The following is a 20,322-nucleotide window of genomic DNA, read 5'->3' on the forward strand; positions in this document are numbered from 1 at the left end:
TACCTACAGTATAATTACGTTAATACACGTTAGATAAGTACGATTCCCGTAGCGTGTCTAATGATCTAAAATGAGTATCCGGGGCATGATACCGTTGAAAAAAATACGAGAATACGCTCGACGTCGTTGCTTTCGCAGTCGTCTAAAAAAAATCGCCATTAAATTCTGATGTACGTAAAGGTTGTTTAACCTGTGGAGTAAATACAGAAACAAGCCTGAGATCGGGGTAACGAATGGATAGAAATTTACGAATCATTAAACTCCGGCCAACTGCGCGACGTCGTAGGTATTACGGAGAGTAAATAGTTCGGCGATAGAAATACACAGGGTTTCGAAAATGCGTTCTCCGTTGCTGCGCATATGGCGGTACCTAAATTCGATGGTACAGACAGTTTGGCACATGCCACACAGTGGTTTTTGCAAGGCAGCAATAATTCCGAGGTACGCGGTAGACGAGTAAAGGTTGAAGGCAATTACCTCATCCCACGTTCGTTTAAAAGGCGGGATATCAAATTGCCGCGTGTAAAATCACATAGAAGGCTAATTCCGATAATTTGTCATTCTCGCCTTTCGTCTCTTTCATCTCACTGGACAGTCTGATCTTCTCTCTTCTGCGTGTCTATCTCTCTAGCTCTCTTCTCTCTCACCACAGCGTACGCGGTACAGCAAATTACATAAGCGTTCGTATAAGGCACATCCGTATTATACACGACAGGCTTCGCATCGAACGTGCTATCCGCAACATTCGCGCACACCTTCAAGACTTTGAGTGAGTGAGTCACTTTTCCGTGATCCCTTCCCCACCTTCTCGGGAAGAAAAGAGAGCCGAAGTTCAATTGGCCAAGATCGCGATACGAGGAGAGAAACACGTCTGAAACATAGGTGTATGGAAAGAATGGAAAGAAGGAAATACTACGAAAGTACGCCTCGTGCAGTTTCATTTTATCATTAATCAGCCCACGTTCATTCCGTCCTGTAATTTTCCGCAAATTTTCGTCGACCGTACGTTCTTCCCTATTTTCCTCCATAGAAACAGTATTTTTCTTTCATACGTATACGCACATACATTTGCCTACGTAGCTTAAATCGATGCAAGTTATTCAGCTGGTTGCCATCCAGTTCCAATAATGCCGATGTACAAACGGTCTGCCAAAAAAGGCAGTTGAAGATGTTTCGGGGCATGAGATCGCTGAAGAGGTGACGAAGCATGGGCATGAAAAGCGATAGTCAAGTTCGAGGGTCGCGCTAAGTATGGAACCTTCGAAACGGCCAGTACAGCGAATTTCCATTACTCAGTGTAGCAGGATACCGAGGAGATTTGCAATTCAAGTTGCTACATCGACAGTCGTGTCTCAGCATTGCGGTCTCTTATCACCTTCGTCTCCTCCGAGTTTCCACGAAACTCAGCTTTTGAGGACTCTGCATCACGCGCGTCTGTCTAGTCTAGTCGTCCCGTTCATTTGTACTTTACTGTTTTATTGCGGTTTCCTGCACCCAAGTCGTTGACCTTTGGTTTGAAAAACACAAATACGATTTACGGATGTGCCCGATGAACTGCGACAGGAGAATGAAGAAGTTATCAAGCGGCAGATAAAAGAGCACACAATACGCATATAAATATAATTATATCGTTTGGAGAGTATTTTCGTCCGTCGAGGTGCGTTTCCACTCCGCATGAAACAGGATAAGATCCGCGATACCGGACGTGAGAGACCCCGCATCGAAAAGCGAAACGGCGCAACGACGTCACGACGAAGTCGAGATAATTTGAGGTTCGAGCTGTTTCCGCAGGATGCATCGGCGACTCCGACAACCCAAGGGGACTCAAGGGCGTTATTCTGCGGTTCTAAATTTTAATTGCATTCTGAAATTTGCATGCAAGAGAGACAGAGAGGCGGCGTCTGTTGCGAGAACGGCGGTTGGTCGTTGATCTTGATATCAGCAGCTAGGTAAACCGCGTCCGTCCGTCTCGTCATCCGTAAGCCTGGCGGCGGCGGCGGGGGTGGCGGATGAATCCTGCCGGCGAATCCTTGAGTGCACAAACCGAGCGAATGGAATGCATGATGCATAAAACGCGCTTCGGGGGCGAAGGGTTGCGCTCGCGAGACGTAAAAGTAACCAAGGGATTCAGCCGGTCCCTCTGCATCCGACAATGAGCGAGGAGCTGGGCAAAGACTATTCAAAGGAAGAGGCAGGAGGCAGGAGAGCGGAGCAGCCAGCGGAGGATAGTTCGGTACACGCGGTACGTGCACATTGCGCTACTGAATAAAGAGGAGAAGAAAAGGAGGGAGCGCCGCGCTCCGGCTCGTTGTCAATAGGAAAAACTTGAGGGAGCTTCCAGTATTAATAACCGAGAACGAGTGTCACGCATACGTAGGCAGAGAAGGAAAGGGCTGGCTCCGCGATGCGTGTACCCCGCGAATCGCGGCGAGATCTCTCTTATATCTGGGAAGAAGGGAAGAAGGGAAGAAGGAAGACCTTTTAAATCCTCCTTAGGCTCACACACAACACCCTGTATAATACTATGCTGCACGACGCGGCGACGTTATAACAAGCGAGATCGTACAGACTGGCGAGCCTGGCGAGTCTCCCTCGCTTATACACTCTTGACTAATGGGGTTGCCATGTTAAGCCCCGAATCGAACTCTTATACACACACCGTTTATTCCCGTCGCGGTGACGACGCGGCGTTCTCGAGGAGGGTTAAATTGTTCTTCAATTTTCTACGTATATAACCGGCGGCGAGTATACGACGTACAACGTGTACGACGGGATATTGGCAAAAGCGTGAGAGGTGAAGAAATGGGTATAAGTGTGAGGTATTAAATACCAAGCCGAATACGATCCGTGGCTAGCCTCGAATAATGGAAAGATAACGCGTTATCTCCACTCGTCGGCTAAAGTGTAGGGCTGCATCCTGCAGTAGGTAATAGGATCGTCGTTTTTCGAGTGAGTCAAAGATGCGAGATAATATTAATTACGGTTAAAACCGACGACGTTGAACCGGCTTACGCCAAGTATTCGATGAATAATTGCCAAGAGAGATTGGCTTATTGAAGAGATTATAATGTCACGCTTCGTTGCAAGATCGATGTCCGAGTGAGAAGTGATACGTTAATGGAGACCTGCAGCGGCTGGTATTTAACAAATTTTTTCGTGGTACCCTGTACCGTACGACATGGAATTTTTTTTTTGCCGACCATCAACGGCTAGACGATCGGTAAGAAAAGTTCGTAACACCACGTAAAAGGGAGGAATTCACTTAGCTGCGAACGAAGGATAGAATGGATTTGACAAGAAAATTCTTCAACATATTATAACCCATAAGCGAGGACTGCAGCGGGAGAGAGTCACTGACCGACACGCGAATGAATAATTCACTTCACATATTGTTGGACGCGCCCAGATACCGCGTCTGCGGTACAAGGTGTACATATAGGTATAATACGGTATGTATAGATACGACAAAGGTGTGCTGGGAATGAAATTAATTTAAATTCCGAGAGAGAATTCCGGCTTTGACTCAAACATTGTCAGCCCCATTGGGTCAATGGCGTGAATGCGATAGTGATTTCAGCTTAAATTAGACCCCACGCGTCGGCATCTTCCGATCGCAATACGACCCCATTTACACTGTCACGTAGCAGATGAACCATCCTCAGGTGCAATTAACGCGGTACTTTCGCTGTCCGGACAAGAAAGAAATCGTCGCGTAGAACGAGTTGAAATTCGATTTCTCCAAGCGCACTTCACCGCGCCGGATCAATGAAATAGAGGTTCAAAGTTCGTTCTGCAATTATTATAGGGGTGAATATTACTACTCGATGTAAAGGAACAGGGTACGCCTGAAGAAATCCAGGTAAAATAGTAATCCTTTTAATTTAGCGATTTAATTTCATCTGCTGACGTCGCGTCGCACGGAAATAAGAAGTTTGACTCGCAGTTCGTCACCTCGTTTTCATTATCCTCAGCACCGGATGTCGTCTCGCTTGGGGAAATTTATCGCAGTCAGCCGAATTAATACGGTTGAACTAGGCTCTCCTAGGTCTTTCTAATTATTCATTCTCCAGGCCTCTCTCCTCTCTCCCCTGTCGCCCTCCAAAGTTACTCCGGAATCCACTTTTACCAGGTAATGACAACCGCGGGTAACAGATCCTCTGCTAAGCATTCTCGGCCAGGGTTCGTTAACTGAACTAGGCGAATGCGTTCTTCTCATTTATTCAGCGTTGCCGAATGCAAAATTGCTTTTCTTTCGGAAGGTGTACCTTATATACCATTATTTTTTGTCACAATAACTGGATGACTTTCAGTTTATAATCCAAAACATCCCCCTCCCACCTCTGATCAAATATGAGTAAAACTAGAATTTTTAATGTAAAACTTGAGTTGAAGTTGTTCGACTGTTCTGCTGGTATTCAAATGTTAATTGCTCATTACGTGTAACAGTCAAGTGGCGGAATAATTTTTATGCAAATTTCTTCGGAGCTGTGCCCGAGACGTTCCCCTTCGCTTGGTGTATTCGCTCCAACATTTTTCGCATAATAACAACCTACCTATGTAATGGCGGGACGAAAAAATATTCAATATGCATTGTCACTCGTGTATCAGACAATATATAGTATATTTTTCACAAGGGAAAAAAATAATTATCCAAATTTCAATGGCCAGTATAAGATTGGCAGCCGTATATGTATCTACATATATCTCACCAGCATAGACTTTTAGAGTTAATAATATAGAAAATGCCGCATGATTAATATAGAATACATCTTTTTTGTGACTCTTCCCCTCATTTTTGTTTAAAAAAAAAGTTAATTTATCCTCACATTTTTCTCTAATTATAAAAGCTAAAAATGAACCGCGTATTATGCGATGCGAAATCACAGCATTCTTCGTTATGACCATACAGCTGTTATTCTGACAATGAGTCCCGCGATTTTCACTTAATTTTTTTTTTTTTCGTTTTATCTTAGTTACTATCGAGTAATCGACGGTAGTGCAAAATGAAAAAAAAAAAAATTATCCCCCGCGGCGATGTTCGCTCAGGTTACTCAAACAGTATCGATACCAAGGTCCCTGACTTCAAGACTAGCGCAATTCGTCCGAGGCGTTGAAGCGGTCGCGTTCGCTTCACCGGATCAACCGAGTTCACTGACTGCGCGCGGGGCGATGATCGACCGACTAAATCGCATCGATCGCGATCATCTCGCGGCCTGATTTTAGGCAGATACGCTGGAATTCTCAATTTTGAGTTTGGTGATCGGTGCGTCGGGTTGAAAACTAAATGGACTTTTGCATCGGCTCGCCGGCACTATAAATAAGTCCGATAGCTTCATCGACAATTAACGGTTGCAGGGTGAAACGAAGACCTCTGATATTTGTGACATGTCGTAATAATTTTCAAAATTTGTAAAATACTCGATGTATCTACGGCTAAACGGCGAGACTGAAGGACGACCGATTCCGCAAAAATGTGTTTCCTCTGTGAGTTAGCATGAAAAATAGCGTCTTTTCCAGTTTTCCTGGATTCTCCGTCGTTACCGTGAAGCTTATTTTTATTCCTTCAAGTGCTACATACCACTGACCGGCTACCGCAGGAAAATATTTATACATCGTAACTCGCTGCACCATTGTTTTATGAAAGCATAATTTGAATGACCAATTAGCGGCTCGCTTTCCGACTAATTGCAATTCCGCGATTGGTTATTACGTAGATATAGATACGTGAATCCGGAAGGATGTTGTAACTTGTATAACCTACTCATACAAGTTTCATTGTAAAATAAATCTTCGGGTAAAAACGTCTACCGGATTCCGAAAGCACACCGGCGGAACCTAGTCGAGAATTTACAGCAGATCAAGGATTTATCGATACAATTTAGATCCTAATTAAGAAATCGGCGGCAAGGCGAGTACCGATCGCGCGGCTGGTAGCGGGTATGATTTTTTTTTTATACTTACAAGAAAGGTCGAACCGTAAAGATACGAGCCATGTAAAAATACCGAATAAATATCGAACCGACGTTTAACGTAGAAACAAACAGGCGTCGCTTATGCAATAATTACCCGGCATACCTGTCATTGCAGGAGATTTCGATATCAGGTTTTGTGCATAGTCATTATACCTGCAGGACCGGATCCCGTGTCGATTCGGTCGACGTGATAATTTAAGTTAAGTTTATTTATCCCCTGTTTCGTGCATGGTAACGCGGCGGGAGATAAACCGATATCGAAGTAACGTAGTTCTCTCTCCGTTACTTCACAGCGCTTTGACGCCTGTAGGCGTCATCGACTTTTACCTCATACATTTGCGGTTTTTTTCATCACTCCGACTCAGTTCGAAGACGCCCCGCGTGTGTCACCAGTATTTCCGAAAACTTCTTCCTCGCGGCTTGGGAGGCGGTTAAATTTTCCTCAGGGGAAATTTGGCTCCGAGTATCAAGAGTAACAGCAACGATGAAATTACGAATAAATGTGTATTTATACGCTTCTATGATAACGCCGAACGGCTGCAGTGGGACTGAAGAGTTAGAGGTATTTTCTTTTATTCAAGACTATAACGCTTGTTGATTCTCGTTCAATACTTTACGTCTGTACTCTCCTTTATTTAACGACGATAACGGTTCCAGCTGTACCTACGACTGATCTAACCGACATTGGGCACGGCGTTTTTCGATCATTCTATACGGTAACGATACTCATCGGATACTTGTGATGCGCTGTTGTTTCCGCGTACGTGTAAAATAAGGAAAACCACCGAAAATATCGTTTAGTCGCGCATTAATTTATAGTACGTAATACATACATAGGTATATTGTTATTTTACTTCACGATCAGTAGAAGAAATATCACGCGAGTATAGCGGTAATTTTTCAGTATTTTTAAGCGTGGCTTCGGTTGGCGTTTTTTTCTTGGTTTGTTGTAAAAAATTATTTGTATAAAAAACTTTATGCTCGATCGTTGAAGATTAGCCCCGCGTGTACATCCGAAACGGCGATTGGCGATTTGATCGTTGAACGGAAGCCGGTCAAGTTATAAAAAAATTAATACCGTACGTAGGTGAAAATCGATCGGAATTTATCGGTGACACGAGGAAGAAGCGTGCTCTGCTATACTTACAGGCATTGCGCTTGCAGGGTGTCCGATCTCGAAGAAATTAATCAACCAGTCCCGCGCACAGGAGAAGCTTATGTAAATAGGTATATGGATATATGTATACGTATATATCACATTTCAGGAAACCTAGCAATTTTCAACACGCAACACCCGCGTGGTCACCGCATCCTCGAGCACTAATTACTAATTGTAGAACTTTGCAATCAAGGTTTAACGGCTGTCACTCGACCTGTGATATATATATATGCCGAGGATCGCGAAATAATGAAGTTGCCGTCCGTCGTTGTCTTATATTGTTCCGAAGGGCGGCTGTTTTCAAAAAGAGGAACGAAGAATTAGTAAACAACAAGCCCGGAATTGAATTGACGTGTCGATCAAATATTTAAATATTGAATTCTCTTTTAAAGTTTTGTTAATTGAAGTTTTAAGTTTTACCTTTTTAATAAACGATGGTTAAAAATCCGTTAAACACGCCAAACACGTAATTCGAAAGTGTTATCTGGTCTTTCCCTGACACATATATATACACACACCCAATTGGCGTAGGAAGTGCGAATAAAACAAATGAACTAACCGTGGAGGAAATGACGATTTATTGTTAACACCGATCCAACGTCCAATCCATACCTCCGTATAATACAGTAGTTCAAAGTACCGCGTGACCGCTGATTTAGGTTTTAGATTTATAGTATTTCGATGCAAATTCATCTTCAAGGGTTTTCAGGGTCTCTGGATGGAAATAGCAGACAAGAGGGAGAAAAAAAAATTCATCTCATTTACATAAAAATTTGTTTTCTACGGATATTGGAATCGGTAGACCATAGCTGAGGCGAACAACATAAAAAAAAAAAAGAACAAGAAAGAACAAGAAAGGAGACTGAAGACTGGCACACTGAATAATAAAAACCATCAAGACGTAGACAAAAGAATTAAGTTTCAGAGAAGGGTCAGTATGGAAATCATAAGAAACAAGTTAAATAAGACGGAATATTCTGTTGAATAATTTGAACGCAAAGTGGGTAACCGGTGATCATTGGAAAAATCAATTTTCAGAAATTTACGTTGAAATTTAAGCTCTATTCAGGCCGACTGTACAGATACGCGCGCACACACACACACACACACACACACAAAACGGTTTGATCCCCAGCATACTGCAGCCGGCGTCGATAATAGCATTGGTTTTATTTTAAACAGGAAGTGTAAATCAGATTGATAGTCGTTAAAGTAGTTTAATGTAAAAAATAAGGTCTGGATTTCGTAAAAGACACCGTATAGGTATATCCTAATTATTCATGCCAGCAGTAGTATACACACATTTATACGTTGTAGGTACATGTAGGTGATATACACGTAAATTCATTTAAAACGTTCGTGTTTATACCCCGAACTTATATTCGGACGGAAATGGCATGTGCCAGCTGCAAAGTTCACCTGGTTGTCAGTCTGCGATGCCGCCATACATCGAGAAACGTCCGCACGCATACGCCCAGCGTAAGCTGAATGTACATACGTTCCGATCCCCTACACATTGAAGCGCGGGTTATTGAAGTGAGACACAGTCACCTGGCTCTCTTTTTTCAACTGCCACTTCTGCCCTCCCCGATCCGTGCCGGTGGTTCAAAGCCCGAAATTTCACGGGGGAAACAATAAAATGAACAAACGAAGGACGAGAAGTTAAAAATATCTAAAAACTGAATGGCATTTGTTCCAGAAAGAGATTTTTCACGTTCGTTACAATAGTCGAAATACCGCGGTCTGTTTACGTACGCATGGCAGCAATCATTGGCGCTAATTCAACTAACAAGCTACAAGGTGAATTTCTGCATGTAATACCTACGGATGTACGTATCATTGTAGAGAGAGAGAGAGAGCAAGTTGCTGAGCACGCGTAGAAACTGCAGCTGCGTCAATACGTCGAAGGCTAGCCGGTAATAAACGGTAATTTACAGAGTAAAAAAAAAAAAAAAAAACAGTTGAATTAAAAATAAAAACGCCGGAGACGGCGGCAAAGAAGAAACAAAATGAAAAAAATTATTAACATACTGTATAAATCGCAATTCCTGCCGGTGCACAGCGCGCTGCGTTGCTGTCGTCAGCTACGGGAATAGAAGAGGAGGATCTTAATATTGAATTTAAAGGAATTTTGTTGAAACCAAGCGCAAGTGCGCTACATGGGCTTAAAATAATCACCTAGCCTGCGACGAGCGGAGGGTTCTGCTCATGTTGCGCCATGCGATGCCACCCCTGATGCTTCACCACCACGGAAAATATAACACTGTACGAATATACGTATACGCATTAGTCTATTTCCGTACTATAATTCTCCCCGGCTATTTATTTATCCCGTGCATATGTAAATGGGTTCCAAGTACTTTGCACACCGCTAATGCAGCCGATGCAACGATTATAAGACGCGCGTCTTTACTCCATCTATAATCCTGCAATCAAGGGGAAAGGATGGAAGGGAGGAAAAGGAAAAAAAGAAAATAACCACCTGACTGCGTCGATTTGCTGCCAATCTGTGCCAGTTAGCGATAAAATTGACAAATTTGCTGTCAGATATAAAGCGAGATCTACGAGATTGAGCGCATATCTAATTTTCTCCATGGTGCGGCCGATCAAAATAATGAATGATATCGTATCAAAGCAGCATCGTTAGTCCGCGATATCGTAAATATAATAATATGATAAAGTAATATAAATTTAAATGAAAACAACCTCACAAAGCTGATTTATATTGTGCGCCGCGTAGTCTCACATCAGAGCTGTTGTGAAGAGTGCAGACCATATGATATTGCGAAAGCATGAAAAGCTTTTTTATCCCCCTGCTCGTCGTCGAAGTAGGTACCTTACATACATATTTTTCCTCGAGCTGATCTCGGTAAGCACACGAGATACACTTGTAGCTATACGTATGTGCGAACCGACGATCGACAGAGAACTGTTAAACGATTCAGCATGCGATAATGTTATTACGATCTATGTGGAAACGAATGATTCATAATGTTGCTACGATATCAACTGCGGTAGTGATCGTAGACATAATTTGAACGGTAAACACACGACTGCAGTAAAAAGAAGGTGTATGTACATGATATATGATATATATGATATACGTATATACACAGATCAAGTATACACGACTTTCCTTCTCAAACGTAATTTATAATTGGTAATTAACGCGTGCCCTAGCTGCAGTTGTGGAACCGTATTAGTTCAACCATCTCGACACGTGCCGTAGAACTTACGGCAGCTTTCGATCAACATCTCAAGGTGAAGTAGCTTCGCGTGTATAACGGTGTCGTTATGCACTTATATGCATGATAATAAAAAAGTTCGAAACACCTTATAATTTACTTATACACGTTCTGGTCTACTAATCTTATAAACCGGGTGACATAGCTTGAAAAATATTCAATCCACCGCTTGCGATTATACAATGAAGAAAGAGAGTCGGAACACGGACAAGGAATTTTTCGACCGCGATAAACGTGGTAGGAATTTTTTTCACCTCGGTCGTCTTTCTCTCTAGGTCAACTGATCGTAAAAGAAACTCGGCATACATCCCCTGTCCGAGGGATTGACACACGCTCATCGGTTATTTTTTCTTCTTTTCACCCCGTATAATATACAAGACGAAAATCCATCACGAGACCAATTAGCGTCAGAGAGGGCCGATATCGGCCGCCGCTGCTCGCGGAGAAGATTTGACTATTTGAGTATTCCAGGAACGCTGTGACAACGAAAAAATTCAATTCAACGCAATTCTCTTCTCTCGGTACAAGACGGCGCTCGTGCGCAACGAATACGAAACTACGTTAAAGGTTGAGAACACCGTTCGAAGTTAGCGCACGTACCCTGGCTGCATACACGCGAGAAGGCGGAGGCGGAGACGGAGGCATAAAGTAGACGGTGTTTTTCGTTCTTTTGCTGCTCCTTACTTTTTCAGATCCCCATACCCTTGGTACCTACCACCGGTGGTCGCGGCAATGGTTGCCGAATGAAACATTCACCATCGGGAACAGGTACCCAATATTGTATACCTAGGCACGAGACTCTCTTTCCTCCCGCAGCGAATATCGGAGGAAGAAACAGAGTCGTTGTAAGGACACCTTATCGCCGATCTTGGTTCTACCGATAAAGCATTAGAGGCGGTTAGCTCCTCGAGATTCAACGGAACTAACAGGTATGTACCTCGAGTTTTACCGAGCGTCCGGATAAGCCTGAGTAGGTATACAGAGAACTCGGTCCTAAACTCGCAATGGGATTGTTAGTGTCCGGTGGAAGGCGGCCGGAGTGCTACATGGTCCAGCGGCAAAGTACGAGAGGAGAGGAGAGGAGAGGAGATGAGATGAGATGAAACGAGACGAGACGAGATGAGATGAGAGGTCGTAAAGGGGCAGTATATTTTTTACGTTTTTTTACAACGACCATCAACTCACCTGCATGATAAGTTTGGGCAGAGTGTGCGTGGCACTCGGCTGCTCCGATGTTGGCCTCTGCTGTTGTTGGCCAGAATCTGATCTAAGATCTTGCCTCCACCTTAGTACCCCCATCATATCCAAGCTCCTAATGTTTACCGGTTTATTCGATACTGAAACGCCGCTGCGTTCTGTCCCCCGATCGAAGGCACGGGGTAATAAAACTTGAACGACGATAATAAAACGTACGAGCGATATGATTAGGAGAGAAAATGCATTGGTGTAAAATTGCAGTCATTTGTTAAGTCGTTGCGGCACTTGATACTCGTAATGATCGTTACGCGTGTTTAACTTACGCATTTCCTCACATGCGGTACACACGTTAAAACGTCAACGATTACAGTGACAATGACAACGAAAACGATGACGGGATCACGAGGCGTTAAACACTTTTTCGTAACGAACGAAGAAAATCGGTACTGACGAAGCGAGATTTTAGGATTATTATCCGCGATGCGGAACAACACTGAGCCACGTGAAACTGCGGCAGCGTCAACGGTTTACTAGTGTTCATTTTTAAATTTGACGAGTGCCGAGTTTTACATGTTTCTAAAACAGGAGTATGAGGTCAGAGTAGAAAGTATTCTCCTCCCGTATGTACTCGTTCACGGTTTACGGTATACTCCGCGTGTACGTCAAACGCTCGAGAACCGCGCAGACAAGCCAACCGCGGCAGAACGGAGCGCAACCGCCAACTGGCCTCTGCTGGTAATACATCCGACAAGCGTGAAAAGCAAACGTTAACCGAACTGCGTGCGCAGCTCTCGGCGCACTTCCACCGTGGCTTTCGACCAATCGGAGATCGCCGTCCTTCGGATACTCGGTAAGCTTTATGCGCTCTGCTGGAAAAGCTGCAGTCGCATCGCCTTTGGGTTAGCCAGGATTACGGTCACTTGACATTAGCATGGCATGTCCTGGGAAAAAAAAATTGCTTGTACGAAATATGAGGTAGTATTTATCATCGATCCTCAAAGTGTGATGTAATTGAAAATATCACGAGGCAATGTACAGTTCGTCATAAGTGAAAGGATCCTCGATGTCAGAGAATTTCGTACATGCTCCTGCAATCAATTTGCACTTAGAGTACAAATTGCCGAGTAGAAGTGCACGTTTCTCAGGCAACCTTTGCCAGGAACCATGTTTCACCTTTCTTCTTTCCTGACTAATTTTGGCCAACGTGTTAGCGTCTCGATATGACTGCGCTGGGTGTCAAGTAATTCACAGGTGCGGGCCTGTTTGCTCTTCGCATTATACCTCTACGTGTAGAAAGTAATTTTGAAAGGTTGCATGTATGTCTATAAGATTGTCAGATGGAAGATAGTAAATTGTACGTATAACCGTACGTCACTGTATAACTTACACACTACCGGATAAAAATGTCCGAACGTGATTTGACACAAATGATCTTGACTCAGGTAACTGAAACTTTATCTTTTCATGCATGGCAAGAATTTTCAACCATTTCGACAAGACTGTATAATATTAAACTTATTTCATCTGCAGAGTATACATGTTTGCTTAGTTCGAAAAAACGAAAAACAGTTAATAACCAAATAAAAGTCTTTCTCTGGAAAGAGATTGAAGTGAGAACAGTGCTGCAGCACCTCTGACTATTTGTAAATATAAACTTTTTCTCAACGCGTGAAAGACCATTTCTAGACAAACCCTTTCAAAGCGTTTGTTCAGAATGACCAAAACATTTATAATTATTAAATGATCAGGTGGCTAGCTTCTGTCAACAGAAGAAAAAAGTGACTTTCAAATTGTGATAAAGTCACTGATTTCTGTAGAAAACTGATGTATTTTTTTACCTGCAGTTTGTAAACTTTTTTCGGCTATACGTACAGTGTATACGATCCTCGTGCACGAAGCATTGAAAATTATTGTCAGTGGCGGACGTTCATACGTTCAACTGAATTCGTTAAGGACTGTAATTGGTTGTGGCGAGAAACGAAATGAAGACCAAGCCGAGGGAAAAGGGAACAGAGAACCGAGAGGAAGTTTCTGAAAACCGGACAACGAAGAGAGCGCGGGGCCAGGACAAGACTGCTCGACTGCAAGCGGATGTCATTTCGTGGTCGACTTGTTTTCTTGTCTCGTGAAGCACGCCGATGGCCCCCTCTTTCCATTCTTTTGTGTGTCCTGGGACGTTATTTTTATTTTCATCAACTTCATCCGTTGATAGAGACAGAGAGAGAGAGAGAGCGACGGAGGGGGAGGGAGAAAAAAAGAGAGATGTGAACCACGTCAAGTGAAAAAGAACCGACTCGGGTGAATGGTCGGAGAATGCATGCTACAAACGACACAAAGATCGTACCTACCCGTAGTAATCGATTTTTTTCAATGATTCTATAACCAACGCGAAAGGATTCCATTAGCAGGACGAATTGAAGAATTGGGTTAACTAATTGTCGCTCCGAACTCCTTTCCGCAGGACATCTCGAGTAGACGAGGGTAGCTCTTTGCATTCGGAATTCAATTTAAAAAATTTCTTTACGTATAAAACCGGGGCGTTCGAATCTAATTAGAAAGTTTTTCAAAAGACAAAATCTACATTGCCCTCGATTCACTTTACGTATACGCTTCACTTTCGTTTGCGTATCTCTGACATTTTAAAATTCTATGTTATAACTTAAACGTTTTTTTCCCCCCTATTACGTTATTTGACTTACGATTATATTTATACTGATGAGTTACGAGATATTATTACGAAATAGATATTTGTATCCAAGGAACAGTTCAACATTTACGGTAAACATGCATAATTAATCACTCTCACTTATATGCTCCCCAAACTTGTTTAGTTTCGATGATATATATATATATATATATATATAACACAGCAGGAATATATTTAGCGTAACTCTGAGGATTCATACTTTCATAATTAGGAAATTTCTGCTCAACGTCAGTGGCAAAAACAGTCATAAGAAAATAGATAAACAATAGCGCATAATTTTAATTAGGTACTAAAACTTCATATACAAGTTGTACAAGAACCTACGCCCTTATACATATACGTGCAAAAGTGTTCATAATGAAAGCATGGATGTTAGTCTCGGAAGCGCGAGAACTTGAGCCGTTTATTAGTTTCAACTTTAGAAGCAATTATTTTCGCGAAAGAACTTTACGACGCATTGTACTATTGTACATGCATATATAGAAGGGGATCGAACAAAAGACAAGACGGAACAACAAGTGAAAATGGAACGCTGCTCGTGTTTTACCGAAAGTAAAAATGAAAATAGTACCGGATGCCTAACAAAAAGTCAACATAGAAAGAAAATGAGAGGAGGGGAAAAAAAAGAAACAAACAATTTCACCCGCAATCGCCATATCGTTCCGTACCTACATCCTGTCATCGAAATCTGGGATCTTCACGGTTACTGCATACCGCCCCGTACGCGCGTATAATGTAGGTCCGCATCCATCACACATACACGCAAGAAATCTGTAAAATCTTTCCGAGTATTTAGCCGAAGCCCTAGCATGACGGTTAGTGTACCTCGCCTCGGTGGCTGGAGCGAAACTTCCGGTGTACCTGTCTGCCGACCGGAAGAGGACTCGCTCTCCCCACATCCCGTAGGACGTTGCGTCTCGCCTCCTTGCATGCGTGCTGCGCATATCGTGCCATATCGTCGTCGTCGTGTTCGTCATCCTTCAACCACCGTCGAGCATAACGAAGGCGTGTCGGTATCAACGCAAGTATGCACCATCGTCGTACAATGGTGATGCCGATTCGCGACAGCTGCACGCCCATTTTTTCTTGGATCCAACGCAATGATCGCATTTTCAAGTCAAGGAGAGAAGTCGGTCTGCAGTTCGCGAAGAAAGAAGCCGCAGTTCGCATTCGGCCTTGAGTCGAAATTTTTCCCATTCATACATGAATTATACCTGCGCTAAACCGCGGCGTACAATGAGTTTCGCCAATTACGTGTGTGCGGATGGAGAATTGCGGAGTATATGGCACACACCGATTTTGAATTGCATACGTCGTCTGAAAGACCTCTCTATCAGCAGCAGCAGCAGCAGCAACGGCTGAGCAGCTGTCGCTGCTTTTTTGATGATGGATATTAGGTGCGACCGACTGACCTGTGCGTTGCCAATCTTTTTGATTTATACTCCAACGATCCGTGCATCAAATGCTATGTACGCGATTCTTTTAGCACCCTGAGGATACGTATGCATTACAATATAATAAACTTACGGAAAAATCGTGATTGCACGTATCGCATGCATCGTAGAATGAGTTCAACGATCACGTTGCCCATTATGCCGTTCAGGAGGGGCAAACAACACGAGTATCGACTCTCTGATCGACGAAAATTGCGCAATCATCTTTTGTTATTCTGTTTTTTTTCTTTTTTTCTTTTTTGAATTCGCAGCTTCATTTTCAATTTCTGTGCGCCTTTCATATAGGTATTTCAATTGCTATTTTACAACAAGTTTATAGTGAAATTTTAAAAACAAAACAACTCGCGGCAGTGGTAGTCAGAATAATCCTAATGCTATGGAAATTGTTCTTTTCCGGGAATTAAAAAGATCTTGGCTCGTTGGATTTTACTTCGCATCCTCGTTTCCGTCTTAACTGCAACCCACTCGTTTTGTTAACTCGTGTTACCGGTACTGTAAGTCCTCTCTATTTGCATTACAGCGGGAACTTGCAGCTAGATTATTTCAACTCGTAGACAATGTACTAGTCAAGTCAGTTTGCACGAACTCCAGGACCTGATCTTACAAAGATAAATTACAATCTTGTGGTTGCTCAGCGGCATCTTTGGGACGATTTCCAGGCTAAATCGGCGCAGTGGCCTGAAATCAATAGCGAGATAAACGTAAGTAGATTTGAAGTGAGGCAGGCCATTAGCCTCCGATTCCGGGTGGTACGTTTACCGACCGAGGATTTACTCTGACCATGCGTATTGCGTTGAGTTACCGACCGATGAGCTGACGTATCGCTTGGTTTCTTGCCGAGAACAGGAATCTACACTACCGACAACTAATAAGTTCTACGTTTACCGACTGATAAAAAATTTACTTTTGTTTATCGCCTATTGGCAAACTACAAAGCAAGTGAGAACGAGGAGATATACAAGTTTCCAAGTGGTAAAACAAATTTCTGATGTAACGCACGTTTGACGAATAGAGAAAAGAACCTGGGCACTTAAAACACATGTGTTAAAAATGAAGTTAAACGTATGGAGGTTATATGGCCAAAAAACGAACGAGACAAAAAAAATCCATTAACAGCAGTTGGGTTGAGAAATACAGGATACATACGCAACATATTAAAGGCGCAACACGAGGAAGGGCTCGACAAACGTCTAGACGCGATGTGCAAAAACATTAGAGTGCAATGTGATAGAAGATCTCGACGGTTGGGAAGTTTTTTTTTCACCCGAAGTCATCATGCGAACGGTGTAAGAGAGAAATCCCGTGATTTTGTATCGCATTCTTCGGCGGAAACTGATTCGGCAAGGAATTATATCGAAAATCGGAGGACCGTCGACTGGACCGAATTCAACTAACCCCGCAGTATTCCGATAAAAAGGAAAAGAGTCACTCGATGGGTTTAATATAAAATTTTGACCCGCGATGAATGGGTTTTTGTGTAGGACAGAAATGCGGAGAATACGGTACATGGAGGATAATCCGGATTGAGTTCCTCTCTCTTTGTTACAGCATTTTCGAGACGAGAGTATCGGATCCGCGAGTGGAAGCGGCGAAGCGATCCAGCAGCAGTCTTTCGTTTTTATCAATTTTTAATAACGGATCTCGTTGTCCTACGATTCACCGGACCGAAGCACTTAGTTCTACGCGCGATATCCTCTCCGTCTCTAACACGAGCCAGAATACCAACCGTGATCTCAAGTGCAGAGCACTTGAAACCACTGCAGGCAAGAGGGAGAGTAGAAAGGGATCAACCTCAGGCATCGGACTGTCGCAGCAGTCCTTCGGCTAATCCCGAATTTTTTTTACGTCCCCTTTCTTTCACCGAGTATGAAAGAATGGCGAGAAACGACCGTAGCCAAGTGTCTTATCGGGCCTCCTTGGGTCACGGTCGTCTGCGGATTTGGAAACGGAATGGAAATCGAAGTAGCAAGAGCTCCGGCCTGCTGTTTGAGCACCCTTGGAGAGACACACGTGGGCATAATGCGCGAGTTTTGTTATGTACGTACAGAAGTTTGCCAGGGCCGAGGTAGGCGGTTGAATACTTTGCTCTTTGACACATTTATACATTAGTTGTGTGTAATTCTTATAACGAGGTACTTCTGTGTTGCATGGCAAATGTCAAGGTTGAGAGGACGGGTATTAAGATTGAAATTATACTGGAATTCCTTCCGTCAAAGAAAGTACTGTGTATAGAGAAAGTGAGAGAGTGACTTAAGACTTGAGATCATTAATTATACACCAATGGAAAATACTTAGTCTGTACAACCAAACGAGAAAATAACAGTGTTTTCGCATAAACAGTAAGTCTTGAAGTTGTAAGTTCTAATCGTGAAAAATATATGCATCGTGAAAGAAGTGAAAATATTTCAACTCGCTATGTATATCACCTGTACAGAAAACTTTAATTTAATCTCAGTAGGATAAAACTGACCGTGATTACATTCTTGGTCTTTCCAACGCTTAATTTGATCTGTGTAAGAAGTGAAAGCGTAAAATAAATCGTAGTCGGTTTAGATTTTTCCTCGTTCAAACAGAAGCCGTGAGCGAAGGCGCGTAATGTTGTGGGTTCAATACATTATGTCACACATCGAACCACGGTATAATAGGGTGATAAATAATTCCTCGAAATTCACGAACGACGCGCGTCGTAGAAGCAGTCGAATATGCGGTTCGGTCCGTGTCATCAGAATCAGGCGTGTATGTCACTATCTGACCCAAGGGAATAGTTGGGTTGGCACTATGCTGGGTTAACGGTGAATGTTGATAACCATTCTGTACGTGGTCATAATTGAAGAGGATGTACGTCGTCCGAGTTCGCGAAGCATGGCAAGACGGTTGCGAGCCGCAGTCCTTTTAACCGTCATAAATCTCACCTCCGCAGCAGCGCTTGGAGTTGCAGAATCAAGACCGGCTTTAGAGTGATTGAACAGTTCAAACGAGGAAGTTTAGGGTTGGGCACGCCTCGCAATTGTAGCACGAAGGATGGCCAGGATTAAAGTCGACGTCGTGAGACGCGCCCAAGGCCTTGTTGCATCGTAGCGAGCAGTAGAATATAATTGCAGATTTCATTAGAAGATTAGGATCAGTTTACGCAGCGGGATCGTCGAGCCAGCAGGCGGCCTTGACTTAATTCGATTGTGTCGTTCCTAGGCGGCGAACTTCCTGCTCAATTATTATGCTAATCAATCAGATTCGAATCGTGAACAATTCCCAGCGTACACGATGCATTAACGGTACGGTACCTACAGGGGACTGATACGAATTCGATACGTGTGGTGTTTTTTTTTCTTTTTTTTTTTTTTTTGCTGTTCCGTTTCCTTTTTTTCTGCATAGCGAGATCGGTTAGCGAATGACCGGCAAAATCATCCCCAACACGAGCAGCGTCGATCGTGGGTCTTCTTTTTTCTGTCACCCCGTAAATCCAATTGGAAACAAAGCGCAAGCCGTGTGGCTGCCTATGCAGGGTATGTATCTGTTATACCTTACAGCTATAATGCCTAGCTATACGCGTACAATGCAACGCCAATTGCGATTGATCCGAGTGACGGAGCAATTTTGTTCACTGTAGCTGGTTGTTTTATACCTTACACCTTGTAGCCCGACGCGACGCAACGCGACGCGACGTAACGTGCCTACTATAACAAGCCGCAGGCTCAAGGTGCATACGCACATACCTTTGTAGTCCTCGGCTAAATCACCGCGAGGGGGTATAAAAAGCGAAGCTAATCGGGTTCATTCATCTAAAGATCGTTAACGATGTTTCTCTTCCTGAGCGCGAGCGCGCGCGTTTGTTAAACGGTATAGGATACCTAACAGTGTACCTGGGTGTGTTACAAGCTCTGTTATAAGCTGATCGCTGCGAGAATTACAGCAACAAGCAACGCTACACCCCGAGGGCAAACACCGGCTATTTGGGATACCGGTAATAATAATGAACGAATTTCGAGCTCTGTATTCTCTTATACTTTCAGTGTGTGGTTGACGATGAAACCCGAGCGTGTTATTACGAGTAGGACCTCGGCAATCGGAAAGATTACGATGTGAAACGCATGCGATGGTTGGATGGGAAATGAGCGAAGGTATTGCGCATAGCTTGCAACGTCGAGAACCAGCAGTGCGACAAAGGGGCGAGAAAAGTTCAATTAAGCAAGTTTAAACACGCAGCGTTTCTTCTTCGTTACACCTAATACGGTACAGTGCGTATAAATTCAAATTAGAATTGTTCTTCCGAGAAACGAGAGGAAAATTGCCAATTCCTGGATAGTGTATACCTACGGTACAAGGTCTAGGTACGAAGGGCACAGGGTGTAAGTCGGTAATAAGACACCCGCTGCACGAGTAGCGGGAAAACTTTGTCGAGGCGCCGCCCGAGCGTCGTGCAGCGTGAACGCTCGTGTCACTCTATTAATTTAAACACTCACCTGAGAGAAGTATGTAGGCAAGGGACAGCGTTGATCATCAAGACGGGAACTCTGGCACCTCTCGAGAAGCTCGAACATATGGTCGGAATGCGTCGTTCCCTGAAAACATGAGAAAATCCGGTTTTAAT

At 43.4% G+C, this 20,322-nt stretch overlaps 1 protein-coding gene across 6 annotated transcripts in view; it reads right to left on the reverse strand.

Moving 5' to 3' along the window:
- LOC107227802 (rap1 GTPase-activating protein 1) overlaps positions 1 to 20,322 on the reverse strand; it is a 158,347-nt gene that overhangs the window by 25,998 nt on the left and 112,027 nt on the right. For 5 of the 6 annotated variants that reach the window (XM_046743782.1, XM_046743784.1, XM_046743791.1 and 2 more), the window contains exon 3: positions 20,195 to 20,293. In XM_046743782.1, the coding sequence (XP_046599738.1) occupies positions 20,195 to 20,293 (99 nt within the window). Of the gene's footprint in view, positions 1 to 11,561; positions 12,286 to 20,194; positions 20,294 to 20,322 lie in introns of those variants that run through there. The other variant, XM_046743811.1, reaches the window with a different exon arrangement.

This window comes from Neodiprion lecontei, chromosome 1 (genome assembly GCF_021901455.1).
Source record: "Neodiprion lecontei isolate iyNeoLeco1 chromosome 1, iyNeoLeco1.1, whole genome shotgun sequence".
Lineage (NCBI taxonomy): Eukaryota > Metazoa > Arthropoda > Insecta > Hymenoptera > Diprionidae > Neodiprion > Neodiprion lecontei.